Source organism: Somniosus microcephalus, chromosome 12 (assembly GCF_052327205.1).
Source record: "Somniosus microcephalus isolate GS21.2 chromosome 12, FLI_Smic_1.0, whole genome shotgun sequence".
NCBI lineage: Eukaryota > Metazoa > Chordata > Chondrichthyes > Squaliformes > Somniosidae > Somniosus > Somniosus microcephalus.
The window spans coordinates 126,318,014-126,333,542 of record NC_140998.1 but is presented as its reverse complement, the minus strand read 5'-3'; the positions used below and the strand labels follow the sequence as shown (position 1 = coordinate 126,333,542).

The window sequence follows — 15,529 nt, the reverse complement described above, 5'->3', positions numbered from 1 at the left end:
GTTTTTTTGTGTAAAATATTTCACCACTGCGGTGATATATTTGAGGTTAACGGTGGCTAGCATTAGGAATCTGCAGCCTGCTGTTGAATTTTGCCCACTTTTTATGCACCTACTTAACTAACTTGTCCTCAGTGTGTGACTATGATGCTTCACATTGGTGGATGTCTCCATTTCCAAAATACAGGCTGCTAACGCTATGCCAGCTAAACCACCTGTTAGCCAAAAATAAAGTTTCATTGTGGTCATTAACGTTTGGGTGTCTACAATTACGTGGGAGCAATTGTTAAACGCAAAGTGTTTAATGGGCATATAAAATTCCAACAGCTGTCCTGAGTCCACAATCCAGAACTGTGGTCATTGCATTCATTGTTTGTTCCCTTCAATAATTACGATTTCTGATCCTGGACATTGTAGAAGTAGTTACAAGTTAGTTTTTTAATTGGTTGGTGTTAACAACAGTAACTGCAAATTGCTCATTACAGTGCATTCACCATCTATGGTGGGAGATGTAAAATCAAGATGAAAGCAATTGCTGGCTTTGCTGTGTACTGTAAGATGCTCAAGAATTGTAATCCAGTTGAATTCCAGTGTTATGCGTATATTTAAAATTTAGTGGGTCCTTGGTTTTATATGTAAATGATTCCAATTCCTTTCAAGTGAGTGTTGGCTCCACCCAGTTATGTTAAAATTCAAAAGTTGTCGGGTTAAGTTTCCAATCACTTTGCATTTTTTGTTTCTGACGAAGTGGAACGAACTGCCATTTTCAGATGCCTGTCACCAGACTGCGGTGTTGCAGCATAATTTAAGATATATCTGAATTGTTGCTTCTATGTTCCAAGGCCAGTGGGGAATAATTGAACCTTGCAGCATCGAAGTAATGTCATACATATTACAACAATATACTGTGCCACACATTAGTGGAATCCGAGTTGATCCCACTTGAAAGTTAGAATCATCAAATAGAATCCTACAATTTTACAGGAAAGGAGGCCGCCATTTGGCCCATCTCTCTCTGAAAGAGCTATCCACAGTTCCATTCATCTGCCCTTTCGCCATACCTTTTAAAATTTTCTCTTTCAAATATTTACCTATTGCTCTTTTATTATGGATTCTGTTTCCATCGCTGTTTCTAGTAGCAACTGAATAAAAATAAATAAATAATTCTACCGACACCTCTTTATTCTGTTGGTGATGAATTTATACCCTCTAGTTACTGATTCACCAACCAGTAGAAATAGTTTTGCCTGTTTTAGCTCCTCAAAATCTCTCCATCTGAACACTTCTATTGGGTGCTCATAATTATGAGGGGTTTAGATGAGCTAAAACAGGAAAAACTATTTCTACTCGACCTTTTTTTCGATGAATAGCGCACCCCACTCCAGTTTCTACAGCCTCTCATAATTGAAGCCACTTATTGTTGATATCTTTATGATTCTCATCTGCAACCTCTCCAGGGCCTAAACATCTTTCCTAAAGTAAGGTACCCAAAATTGAATGCAATATTCAAACAGTGGCCTAACCATTGTTTTCTATAGGTTTAACATTAATTTTTGCTTTTGTACTCTATACCCCTGTTACTAAATCCCATATTCTTTATTTAACAATCTGAAGTGTCTCTGCTCCTCTAATCCTATTTAAATTTTTACCAGTTAATGTATATGTCCTCTCCTTATTCCTCCTCCCAAAATGTATCCCCTCAGATTTCTGTTAGATATCATGACATCCATTTGACCAATCTACCAAATTGTCCTGAACTTGGACTATATAAGTTAACCACACTTTCTATTTTTAAGTCGATATTGTGCCCGCTATATCACTGTTTAAATCCCTTGAGGTCGAAAAACATCCACAAACCACTACTGCTTTCTGTCCTCTAACCAGCTTCTTATCCATACTACCACACTTGATTTTCTATTGTGTGTCCTAATTTAATCAACCAGCCTCCTTAAATGCCTTTTGAACACAACATCAACAGCATTTCCTTCATCAATACATTCCATTGTATCCTCAAACAATTCTATTTGTCAGACACCCCTTGCCTTTTACAAATCAATTCTGGCCGTCCTTAATTAACCCTGGTCTTTTTAAGTAATTTTATCCTGAGTTATGAACTCCAGAACCTTAATTGCCACTGATATTATGCTGACTGGTCCATGGTTACCTGATTTATCTCTCTCTCTTTTGGAACAGAGGTGTTACATTGGCAACCCTCGAGTTGCATAACTTTCATATCCAAGGATGTTTGAAATATTGTGGGCAGAGCTCTGCATGCCAAAAGGGTCCAGCGTCTTTTCCACTTTTAAGTTCCACCAATGTTCTTTCAGTGCTACTTCCTGATCTGTAGTTATCCTAATTGCTCCACCTCTTTCATCCTTTGATCACACTCTTCTGCAAAAGCCACGGCAAAGTACCCATTTAATATCTCTGTCATTCCTTCATCCTGATAACATTTCCTTCAATAATTTACCGTACCCTTTGAATAACTTTTTGTGTTGATAAAATCCTTTGTTCTCTTGACAGTCTGGCTTCATATCTCTCTTTAGTCCTAATCCTTTTTGCTTCCTCTCTAAACTTGGCTTTGTTTTCTTTTGTATAATTAGCTCTGGATTTGTGGTATGCTTTTTTAAGTGTCTCATTTTAATTTCTCTACTCATCAAAGGAACTCTAGCTTTTGCTGCACCACCTTCACTTCAAGCAGGAATACGTCTCGTTCTGGATCTCAACTGTGTGAACGTGCTGGAGAGAATTTTCACCTGTGCAGTACTTGAGTGCCCCGTTTGATATTTGTGAAGGCCTGGGAATGGCTCACTACCTTCAGCTAGTGTGTGGCATGGGGAGTCCCAAGAAGTAGCGGGGGAGAAAGGGAGTCTTAATCTTGATGTAAGCTTTCAACATTTTTTATCAGTTAACCTGGAATGAACTTGGAAACCCTACACAGCTATTAATAAATACTTGAATTGATGTGACAGTAAGCACAATGCAATTTTATCATTGGTAATGCCCAGGATTGTGCAATGTTCATTGTACCAATTTTTCCTGTTGTGAGCATATAGTCTTGGCATTTCTGGCAGGCAACTATGAAACTATAATTAGTGAGTCCTTGTTTAATGATTGGATTTGGCACATTTTTATCTTGATGGCAAGCCTGAAACTTATGCGTAAGAAGACCCCACAAGTGCAAATTGGATGAAACTCTTCATTAAATAAAAATCAGAGGAATTAATTTTTTTCACTTTTTTCCAATGCTTATGTTTATTATAGAAGGGACACGTCTCTGTGCTAATTAAATGATATTAAATTTTAATATCAAACAATTTTCTTGTGCAGTTTATCAATTTTTTTAAGTAGTTGAACAGCATCAGTTCCCACCATGGAGCAGTTGGGTCGGAAGGCTGTGGGCTCAACTTCCATTCCCGAACCTGAGCACAAAGTATAAGATGACGCTTCAGTGCAACTACTGCTTTGTGAGACTTTAAACCAAAGTCCTATCTGCCTATTAAGATGCATGTAAGATTGCACGTGATTATTCAGCCAAGAGTAGGCAGTTCTCAAAGTGTCTTGGCCAACATTCCCCCCTCAGCCAAAGCTGCCGAAAAAATATTAACTGGTTACTTAACTCATTTGTGGTAAAATTGACAATGTGACACTATTAAATTGGTTCCTTTTCTTAAAATAAAAGTATTTTGGTTAGTGGCTTGATATTACATTGTTTGCTCCGTACCTGTCATTATTAATTTGCAAAATGTCCTGAAGGAACATGGTGAAGATTCTTGCAGTAACTCAAATTTGCCTAACTTTGAACAGTAAATGTATTTTGTGAGTTTGTTGGCAATTCAGTGTATTGCCTATAGTCATATGACACTGAACGGTACAGGTGCTTGGTTTACAGCTTAGAGGGATGGGCATAGGCAATTATATAGAAATTACAACACCAAAAGGGGCTGTACGGTCAGTCTACACTGATGTTTATCCTACACAAGCAATCCTCCTAATCCCATGTGCCTTCCCTGTTCCCATATCCCTTTATTCTCCTTTCCTTCAACTGCCTATCTAACCTCTTAAATGTTGACGTGAGCTCTGCTTACATCACTAACTCTAGTAGTGCATTCCACAGCATCACAACCCTTTGTGTAAAGCAAAAGCTGTCCGAAATGTCTTGCATCTATGTTCCCTCAATCACTAAAAACAGCTTTTCATAATTTTAAACACCTATCAAATCACCACTGGGTCTCTCTTAATGAACACTGTCCCAGTTTTTCACAGCTTAATATTTGTATCTCTTCATACAAGACATCCTAGTGAATCTGCACTGTACCCTTTCTGTTGTCTCAACATTCTTCCAATACTGTGGAGCACGAAACTGCACACAATACTCCAGCTGTGGTCTTAGCGAGGTTTTAGATAAATTCATCATTACATGTCGACTTTTATATTTTATACCTCTTGTCGTTAAACCCAATATTCCATGAGTTTTTATGTCTTCTGAACCTGAATCCCCAAATTGTACTGCTCTTCCACATGACCCAGCCGTTCCCTTTTGAAGTATAATTATTACTTTCAGAAAGTGGAGAGTAGTGGTGAACAGTTGTTTTCAGATTGAAGGGAAGTGTGTAGTGGTGTGTCCCCCCCAGGGTCGATATTAGGACCACTGCTCTTTTTGATGTATATTAATGACCTGAACTTGGGTATGCTCCTTCAGCTCTATGATGATCAAGAGTGGGAAACATGGTTATTTATTTTGTTCTTCCTTATCCAAGATTACTGAGGCCAATTGTAGTGCCTTAATTTCTACTCTCTGAAATTGAGACAGAACTATTTGTCATTCATAGGTTGATGAAATTCAAATATTGACTATAGTCAGTCTGGCTTATCACTACTCTTGAAAGCCTGTTGTAGAAGTTTCCAACAATACTTGTGCATAAATTGCTATTCTGCATCCTGTTTGTTTCTGCAAGCTTTTTCTTATACAGAAAGAGTACACTTCATGAATTGAGGGATTACAAAACATTTTGTTCATAAAATGAAAGAAACTTGAATTGTTTGCTTCCAAATACACACACAAGGCTTATTCCAAGTGGACAGATTGTTAATAGATGACTTTTCCCACCTCAGTCAAGTGGTGAGAGATTACCTGGAAAGTAAGCAGTGTAAATAATGGATTGACCAGCCTAAAATAATAACTTGTTAGGCACCTCATCCATTTACAACTATGACATAAAATTGCATAGAGTCTACAGCACAAAAACAGGCTATTCAGCCCCACTGGTTTATGCCAGCATTTATGCCCCACATGCACCTCCTCCCACCACTCTTCATCTAACCCTGAGCAAGTCATGCCAAAAAATCCAAAGAAATTAAGTTCCACTCTCCACTATTTAAGTAAATTCCTCATCTCACTATTTTTAGTCCATGAAACCATCTTGTGATGAATTGTTGTACGACAGTGGTTTCTGTGACAAAAGTTGAGCTATTCCTCTGCATCAAGTTAAGAAAACTTCTGCATTACACATATATGTTTGATGATTTTTGAAATAATGGATGATGTGTTTTTAAAGTAATGAGTTAAGGTGATTTTTCCTCATTAAATTACATGATTGAGGCCGGAGCACAACTGTCGGTAACCCACAGGCAGGCTCTTTGATCTGTAGTTTGGCCAGGATGGGTTAGCTTAGTTCTAGGACTAATCGAAACCGCAGGAACTCTATCCAGCAAGCCCTTCTGTAAGTGCACTTATGTGAATGTCAGTTGGGACAGAATTGGACTACACTGTGATAAAGCCTATGGTTCGATGCCTTATTATCGAGGCTCACACATGAATAATAGCCAGTTATGTAAGGTGCCAGAGGACAACACATGCTTGTGGAACTGCATCCAGCATGGCGTCAATTCCTTTGAGAGGGAAAGGCGGCAGGGGAATTAGGGGGGAAATCAGTAGTTAATTTTTCCTGCTCTTTTAATTAAGTGAAATGGTAGGATCCTGTGTGTGTGTAATATATATATATATATATATATGAGAGAGAGAAGCAGGGGAGTCTTATAATCTCATTGTAAGGGATCTTCTAGGAAAGAGTGATCATAATATAGAATTTCACGTTGAGTTCGAGAGTGACGTACTTAAGTCCGAAACTAAAGTATTAAACTTAAAGCCAATTATATAGGTATGAGGGGCGAGTTGGTTATGGTAGATTGGGAAATTAGCTTAAAAGATACGATGGTAGATAAGCAATGGTGAATACTTAAAGAAATATTTCATATTTCTCAAATATACATTTAATTGAGAATTAAAACCTCGGGATAAGTGATCCATCCGTGGCTAACTAAAGAAGTTAAGGATAGTATTAGATTAAAAGAAGAGGCTTAATGTTGCCAAGAAGAGTAGTAAGCCAAAGGATTGGGAGAGTTTTAGAAACCAGCAAAGGTTGACCAAAAAATTGATAGATGGTAAAAATAGAATATGAGAATAAACCAGCAAGAAATATAAAAACAGATTGTAAGAGTTTCTACAAGTATGTGAAAAGGATGAGAGTAGCAAAAGTAATGTGGGTCCCTTAGAGGCTGAGAAAGGAGACATTATAATGGGGAATAAGGCAATGGCAGAAGTTAAAGAAATATTTTGCATCTGTCTTCACAGTCGAAGACTCAAAAAGCATACCAGAAATAGTGGGGAACCAAGGGTCTAATGAGAAAGAGGAACTTAAAATAATTAGTATTAGTAAAGAAAAAGTACTGGAGAAATTAGTGGGACTAAAAGCCGACAAATCCCCTGGACCTGATGACATACATCCTAGGGTTCTAAAAGAGGTGGCTGCAGAGATAGTGGATGCATTGGTTGTGTTCTTCCAAAATTCCTGAGATTCTAGAATGGTCCCAGTGGATTGAAAGGTAGCAAATGTAACACCGAAGGAAAGAATGAGAAAACGGGGAACTACAGGTCAGTTAGCCTAACATCAGTCATTGGGAAAATGCCAGAATCCATTATTAATGAAGTGGTAACAGGGCGCTTAGAAAATCATATGATTAGGCAGAGTCAACGTGGTTTTATGAAAGAGAAATTTGTCAAATCTATTGGAGTTTTTTGAGGATGTAACTAGCAGGGTAGATAAAGGGGAACTAGTGAAAGTAGTATATCTGGATTTTCAAAAGGCATTCGATAAGGTGCCACACAAAAGGCTGTTACACAAGATCATGGGGTTGGGGGTAATATATTAACATGGATAGACGATTGGTTAAAGGACAAGAGTATGAATAAATGGGTCATTTGCCGGTTGGCAGACTATTCCTATTGGGGTGCCACAAGGATCAGTGCTGAGGCCTCAGCGACTTTCTTTCTTCATTAATGACTTCGATGAAGGGACCAAGTGTAATGTATCCAAGTTTGCTGACGATACAACGCTAGGTGGAAAAGTAAGGTGTGAGGAGGACACAAAGAGTCTGCAAAGGGATATGGACAGGTTAAGTGAGTGGGCAAGAAAGTGACAGATGGAGTATAATGTGGGGAAATGTGAGGTTATTCCCTTTGGTAGGAAGAATGGAAGAACAATATTTTTTGAATGGTGAGAAACTATTAAATGTTGGTGTTCAGAGGGATTTGGGTGTCCCTGTACACGAAACACAGAAAGTTAACATGCAGGTACAGCAAGCAATTAGGAAGACAAATGGCATGTTGGCCTTTATTGCAAGGGGGTTGGAGTACAAGAGGAAGGAAGTCTTTCTACAATTATATTGCGCTTTGGTGAGACCACACTTGGAGTAGTGTGATAAAAACAGAAAATGCTGGAAATACTCAGCAGGTCAGGCAGCATTTGTGGAGAGAGAAACAGTTAATATTTCAGATTGATGACCTTTTGTCAGAACCTGGAGTACTGTGTATAGTTTTGGTCTCTGTACCTAAGGAAGGACATACTTGCCTTAGAGGGGGTGCAACGCAGGCTCATTAGATTGATTCCTGGGATGAGAGAGTTGTCCTATGAGGTGCGATTGAGTAGAATGGGCCTTTACTCTCTGGAGTTTAGAAGAGTGAGGGTGATCTCATTGAAACATATAAGATACTGAGGGGGCTTGCCAGGATAAATGCTGAGAGGCTGTTTCCCCTGGCATAACCTCAGGATAACGGGTCAGCCATTTAGGACTGAGATGAGAAATATCTTCACTCAAAGGGTTGTGAATCTTTGGAATTCTCTACCCCAGAGGACTGTGGATGTTCAGTCATTGAGTATATTCAAGGCTGAGAGCGATAGATTTTTGGACTCTAAGGGAATCAAGGGATATGGAGAAAGTGGAATTGAGGTCGAAGACCAGCCATGATCTTATTGAATGGCGGAGCAGGCTCGAAGGGCCGTATGGCCTATTTCTGCTCCTATATCTTGTTTCTCTTTTTTTTATTCCAAGCGTAGTGCCATTTTGATATTCATTTCCTGTCCAGTCAAAGTGGTTTAAGTATGCTGTTTCTTATAAATAATGCTAAAAATGTCTCTTGCTAATCCATTGAAAGCAGGGTAATCAAATTCTTTGAGCTCATACTGATTACTTATTTTGTCTCGCCACAGCTGACTGTAACCCACCCACCTTTAACAAATAGCCCTCAGGAATTTATCAGTACAGAGCCTTTACATGCTTGTTGCTGTAATTGATGTTGATCAAGAGCCCTACCACGTGACTGTCTGATTTTTGAAACCAGAAAGAATGTGTTGTCTTCTTGTTGTGACGAGCCAGTAGATAATGCTGTCATTCAACTTTGGTTATATGCACAGTGCATGTCCAAAAATGGTTATACGTTATTTCCAGACAGGTACAATGCTGAAATAATTGTCTGCCGTGATGTGGATTGCATGGTGTAGTACTGTTTGCTTCAATGTCGGGGGTGGTGTTTGGTATGAATCGTGGTCACAATTTTGTTTCGGGCAAGAGTATCTGGACAAATTAATTGTACCAAATGAGGATGGTCGCTTTCAATTGGTGTTCTTTTCTGGGCGTAGGCGGCGGTGGGGCACACTCTGTGGATTTTGTGCAAATTGTAAACCACACCCTGAGCGGATAGAGCAGATTCTAGTCCAGTGTGCCGCCAGTCCCCACATTTCTTTCACTTTGTCATTTAAGTAAATGAATAAATAATTAGTGACAGATTAACGTGTTTCAGATTGTTCATGTGCCCTGAGCCAGCTCGAAAGCACAGTATTATAATCAGGGAATCTGTACATAGGGCCTCTGTCCCTGGGTTTTTCCAATGGTGCAACGGCCACACAGGACAGTTCCAGATGTTGTCCACTACTGCATTTATCTGGAACAGATGTGGCCTCTGAAGTCAAAAATGTCCAAAATGGGTGCATTCTGACAAAAGACATAGTCAGAAACAATGTTATAGCCTCTGCGTACATAACATCCCCAGTTCGTGTTAAAAGTTACATAAATGTACTGGTGCGACTCATTGATGCTCTAGTGTTTTGTACCAAATTGCTCCACAGCATAATTTGTGCCTACAATTTCCTCACAGCAGGTTCCTGATCTTGATTGTACTCTTGAGTGGGTGGTCTTTCACACGAAGAAGAAGAAGAAATAGAGGGCAAGTTAGCCCAGGCTATACCCCCACTTTTCCTTGTGCAGATTCAAGAATAGTCTTGGGAAGTAAAAGGTCATCTACTGACCCTTCAGGCAAGGAAAAGTTTAAAGGGACCAAAAAAGGAAGATTAAATCATTTTACAAATATGAATTTTAATTTTACTGCATCGTACAATTTCAATAAAGTATTTTATATTTCCATTTATTTAAGTGTACTGTTTTTTTCTAAAATAGAAGGGATCTGAGCCCTACTCCAGGACTTCACCAAATAATCTAGGTTGACACCTCAGTGCAGTACTCGGGAAGGGCTGCATTGTCAGAGGTTATGCCTTGCCGATGAATTCAAGTTAAACCCATCTGTCTATTCAAGTGGCTGTAAAAGATCCCATGGCACTATTTGAAGGTGAGCAGCAGTGTTCCCCCGGTGTCCTGGCCAATATTTATCCCTCAACCAACACCACCAAAGCAAATTAACAACAACTTGCATTCATATAGTGCCTTTAATGCCGTAAAACATTTCAAGGCGCGTCACAGGAGCGTAATCAAACAAACTTTGACACTGGTCAAAGAGGTAGGTTTTAAGGAGCGTCTTAAAGGAGGAGGGTGAGCTAGAGTGGCGGAGAGGTTTAGGGAGGGAATTTCAGAGCTTTTGGGGCCTGGGCTGTTGAAGGCACGGCAACCAATGGTGCAGCGATTAAAATCGAGGCTGCGCTAGAGGCCAGAATTGGAGAAGCACAGAGATCTTGAAGGCTTGTAGGGCTGGAGGAGGTTACGGAGATAGGGAGGGGCGAGGCCATGGAGAGATTTGAAAACAAGAATGAGAATTTTAAAATTGAGGTGTTGCCGGACCGGGAGCCAATGTACATCAGTTAGCACGGGTAATGGGTGAACGGGACTTGGTGTGAGTTAGGACACGGGCAGCAGAGTTTTGGATGAGGTCCAGTTTATGTAGGGTGGAAGATGGGAGGCCGGCCAGGAGAGCATTAGAATAGTCAAGTCTAGAGGTAACAAAGGCATGGATGAGGGTTTCAGAAGCCGGTGAGCTGAGGCAGGGGCGGAAAAGGGCAAAGTTACGGAGGTAGAAGTAGGCATTCTTGGTGATCGAGCGGATATGTGGTTGGAAGCTCACCTCGGTGTCAAATGCGACACCAAGGTTGCAAATGCTTTGGTTCAGCTGCAGAAAGTTGCCAGGGACAGGGATGGAGTTGATGGCTAGGGAATGGAGTTTGTGGTGTGACTGAAAACAATGGCTTCAGTCTTCCCAATCTTTAGTTGGAGGAAATTTCTGCTCATCTGGTACTAGATGTCAGACAAGCAGTGTGACAAATCAGAGACAGTGGAGAGGTCGAGAGAGGTAGAGCTGAGTGTCGTCAGCGTACATGTGGAACCTGGTGTGTTTTCTGGTGATATCGCTGAGGGGCAACATGTAGATGAGAAATAGGAGGGGGCCGAGGATAAATCAGTGGGAGACACCGGAGATAACGGTGCGGGAGCGGGAAGAGAAGCCATTGCAGGTGACTCGTTGGCTACACATAGATAAGAATGGAACCAGGCGAGTGCAGTCACACCCAGCTGGATGTTGGAGGAGGATGGTGTGGTCAACCATGTCAAAGGCTGCAGACAAGTCGAGAAGGATAAGGAGGGATAGTTTACCACGGTCACAGTCACACAGGATGTCATTTGTGACTTTGATAAGGGCCATTCCTGGTACAGGCACCTCTCTATTCTCCACCCACACTGCACGTTCAATCTATCCAATCATGGATGCTACCTCACCTCTCTAATTTCCACCTACACCTCACGTTCAATATATCCAATCACACGCTCTGTGGGTTAATGATTCTGGGCTGGAATACTGTTATTCCCATCTCTTACCTATGCTCCCTGTGAGTATGGATCAATTGCTTTGTTAATTTACAAAATGTACAGTTAGATAGAACAAGAACGGTGGCAAGGAAACATGGATGGTGTGTGAATTTGAACAGGGCACCTACTAGCCATTTATCTCATTGCTGTATGTTAGGCCTTGCTGTATGTTAGGCCTTGCTGTGCCCAAATTGGCTGCCACGTTTTCCTGCAGCACAACAGAGACAACACTTCAGAAAGTAATTCAGTGGCTCATGAGAGGTGCTATATAAATGCAAAGTTACATTACACGTTTTCTTGTTTCCTTCCAAGTAAGTGCAGTAAATTACATTGAAATGTGTCACCCTGTCAATTGCAGGTAATATAATACGTTACAAAAATGAGCCACAGATCTTCTGATCCTTCTCCGCACAAACAAACAAAAGTCCACAAAACCTATTCACGAAGCAGCTGTATTGTTCTTGCGAAATTCCCCTGAAAGCGAAGGATCTCACTCTGTACCGTGTGCCGAAGGTTTGTGTAAATCTCTCAACTTCTCTTGGAGGTGTGAAAAGGCTGCCGTGTTCTTCTGGTTTTCTTGCCAGTTTTTTCCACAGCCACGGCGCGTGTTTCATTTACAGCACCTGCTAGTCAAATCGCTACCTTAATGATCCTGCAGGCAAACATTACTCAGAATTAGTCATACTGGTTACACCCGAGGTGTGGAGGGGGCGGGCGACCCGGCGTCATGCCTCGGTGAGGCATTTCCTGAGGTATTTAAAGTTTAGCAATTCGGTGCTGAATAGAGAGAGTCTGGACACATAGCAGTCAACATGCAGGGAGAAACAGCCGTATCAAGGGAAGGATTCCTGATCAAAAGGGTAAGAGAACCTTATTCATTTATAAACTGTCTCTCTCATTTCACCCAGTAAAATAAGTTCTGTGTCAATAGTTCTTGACATTTACAGTAACATACTTAAAAGTGAATCCGTGGAAATCATGATTGTTTCGAATGAGTAAATGGTGCAGTGATGCGTTTGATAACATTTTCAATGTATTGTAAAGTGTGTAAAAAATATTAAGCCTTTCAGACTGAAATACTTAGAGACATCTTTGATGTGAATGATTTCGTACCGCATCACACGGCCAAAGATGAGAAAAGTCCATTTTTATTCACGGCTCTTTATTATTCTCCTCCTATTGCCCCCTTCTTGGTATCTTTAGTTTTTCTTCTCCCCACACTGTTGTCTCCCCGGGCACACACACACACACTGAGGCTGCTGAGTATCTGTAAGTTAGGCAATGAGTGCACTCACCCACGGGCTTTTCTCCCTGCCGTTCAGGAAGCACCTCCCGATGCCACCTTTGTCTGAGATCAGAGACTCCTGTACCTTGCTGCTGTTTCCATGATGCGATGCTGAGGACATTTTTTTTCCTGAACAGACTTGATACTAAATCACAGGATGCAGTGAAAATAAAGCGCTGATATGTCGTTTGAAAATCTTATTTATCCCCATCTTTTTATATCGAGCTGCTAAACCTCCTTTGTTGGAGGGAAAGATTATAGTGTGGCGTTGCCACACTGGGGAAACACTGTGTGTATGTAGATAAACCTGTATAATCCCCTTTTAACTGCTGTATTCCCCTCCCCCCGCAAGACAGTTTCAAGCTGAGAGGAATAAGGCACATTCAGACTTGCCTGCTGCTGAGAGAAGGAAAACCAATCAGGTTCCAGCAGGTGACCAATCCGTGAGTCATCACAGGTTCACGGGCTTCACGAATTTAGTACTGTATTGTGAGAGTTGAAGTAAAGACCTATTTCTTGTAGCTCGCTGTGTTGCCTATTTCTTTACGCGGGAGACCGTAGTCCCCCACATTGGTGACCCCGAATGTCGGCGGCCGAAGCCCCCGACTCACGCAGCCCTACAGAGGCCAGCAACGACCCGATGGCAACCAGCACCAGCCCGATGTCGGCCGGCGCCGCGTCCTTGAAGCTCCCTACCTTCTGGGAACACCAAGCACCAGCTTGGTTCGTGCACTCGGAGGCCCAATTCACCCTTCGCAGGGTTCAAGACGATGAAGAAAGGTACCTCCACGTAGTCTCAGCACTAGCAAGCTCTACCGCCGCTGAAGTTCTCGACCTGCTGGGGAACCCACCACAGACCGGCAAGTACTCAACCATTAAGGGCCACTTGCTGCAGGCTTACGGCCTGTCCGGGGAGGAGAGGGCCCGCAGACTTCTCTCACTACCAGGCTTCGGCAATTCTACCCCGACCCAGTTGATGAGCCGGATGCTTGCGCTCCTGGGCTCTGAACCTCAGTGCTTCTTGTTTCGGGCCCTTTTCCTCAGCCTGCTTCCTCAGCAGGTACAGACTGCCCTCGCGGGGTCCCCGATCACGGACTGCGTACAACTGGCAGCCGCCGCGGACAAAGTCTTCACCATCGCCCAACTCGGCTGTGCAGCCGCGAGGCTCCCCGACACCACCGAGCGCGCGCTGCCACGCCAGGCCGCAGAACTATGCTACTACCACGCGCATTTCGGCCACAAGGCCCAATGCTGCAGAGCACCCTGCTCTTTCGATCAAACCAAGATGGCCATCCGGACCAACGCACCAGCCCCGCGCCGCCGCCTAGGCCCGCTCGACCGCACCCCCGCCGCCACAATGGCCATCGGCACCGCAGGTAAACTGCTGTACATAACCGACTCTCTTTCAGGGCGCAGATTCCTTTGCGACACCAGAGCCCAATGCAGCATAATTCCTGCCTCCCAGCTCGACATCCAGGCAGGCCGCAGCGGCCCACCCCTCGTGGCGGAAAATGGCGCAGCCATCGCTACTTTCGGAAAGCAACGGGCTGAGGTTTGTTTCAACGGCCAGCGATTTACGTGGGATTTCGTGACGGCCTCAGTGGCACATCCCTTGCTGGGCGCCGATTTTCTTTGCGCCCACGGACTCCTGGTCGACGTCCGCGACAGGCGCCTGATCGACGCAGCAACTTTCGCTTCACTGGCCTGCCCGCAGAGCAACAGCCCGGCCCTCGTCGGGTCCTGCTCCGCCCCGGCACATGACGACTACGCCCGCCTACTCGCAGATTTCCCGAGGCTCACACAACCGACTTTCTCAGCCGCGGCAGCCAAGCATGGGGTCGAGCACCACATCGCCACTACGGGACCACCAGTGTTCGCTCGAGCCAGACGCCTGGACCCAGCCAAGATGGCGGTGGCCAAGGAAGAATTCACCACGATGGAAAAACTGGGCATCATCCGCCACTCGAACAGCCCTTGGTCGTCCCCCCTCCATATTGTGCCCAAGCCGGGCGGTGGCTGGCGCCCCTGCGGCAACTACAGATGGCTCAACGACGCCACCACACCCGATAGATACCCCATTCCACACATCCAAGACTTCTCGGCACACCTAGCAGGAAAGTCCATCTTTTCCAAGGTCGACCTGATTCGCGGCTACCATCAGGTCCCCGTCCACCACGCAGACGTCCAGAAGACGGCGGTCATCACCCCCTTCGGACTGTTCGAGTTCCTGCGCATGCCCTTCGGGCTCAAGAACGCCGCACTGGCCTTCCAACGGCTCATGGATTCCGTCCTACGGGACCTGAGCTTCCTGTTCGTCTATCTGGATGATATCCTCGTGGCCAGCACCAGCAAGGCCGAGCACATCGCGCATTTGCGCTCCCTTTTCCAGCGCCTCAGCCAACACGGGCTAATCGTCAACCCGGCCAAATGCCAGTTCGGAACAGCCCAAATTGACTTTCTCGGCCACAGAATCTCGCCAAGGGGAGCCATTCCCCTACCTTCCAAGGTGCAGGCGGTGGCGGACTTTCCCCAGCCCACCTCGGTCAAGGCGCTGCAGGAATTTTTGGGGATGGTCAATTTCTATCACCGGTTCGTGCCCAAGGCCGCTGCACTCATGCGCCCCCTCTACAAAGCCACCAGGGGCAAAACGGGTAAAGAGCAACTCACCTGGTCCAGTGAGATGGCGACAGCCTTCCACCAGACCAAAAGCACCTTGGCCAACGCCACACTACTGGCCCGCTCCATCCTGGGCGCCAAGACCGCCCTCACCACGGACGCCTCGGATTACGCCGTCGGCGCCGTCCAGCAACAGTGGGTCGAAGG

The 15,529-nt window shown here is 43.8% G+C and overlaps 1 protein-coding gene across 3 annotated transcripts in view; it reads left to right on the top strand.

Annotated features, from left to right (window-relative positions):
* The first annotated feature begins 9,831 nt into the window (after window positions 1–9,831).
* plek2 (pleckstrin 2) overlaps window positions 9,832–15,529 on the top strand; it is a 29,217-nt gene continuing 23,519 nt past the window's right edge. For 2 of the 3 annotated variants that reach the window (XM_086003517.1, XM_086003519.1), the window contains exons 1-2: window positions 9,832–9,958; window positions 11,780–12,281. In XM_086003517.1, coding sequence (XP_085859643.1) covers window positions 12,234–12,281 — 48 coding nt within the window. In that variant the 5' untranslated portion in view covers window positions 9,832–9,958; window positions 11,780–12,233. Of the gene's footprint in view, window positions 9,959–11,716; window positions 12,282–15,529 lie in introns of those variants that run through there. The other variant, XM_086003518.1, reaches the window with a different exon arrangement.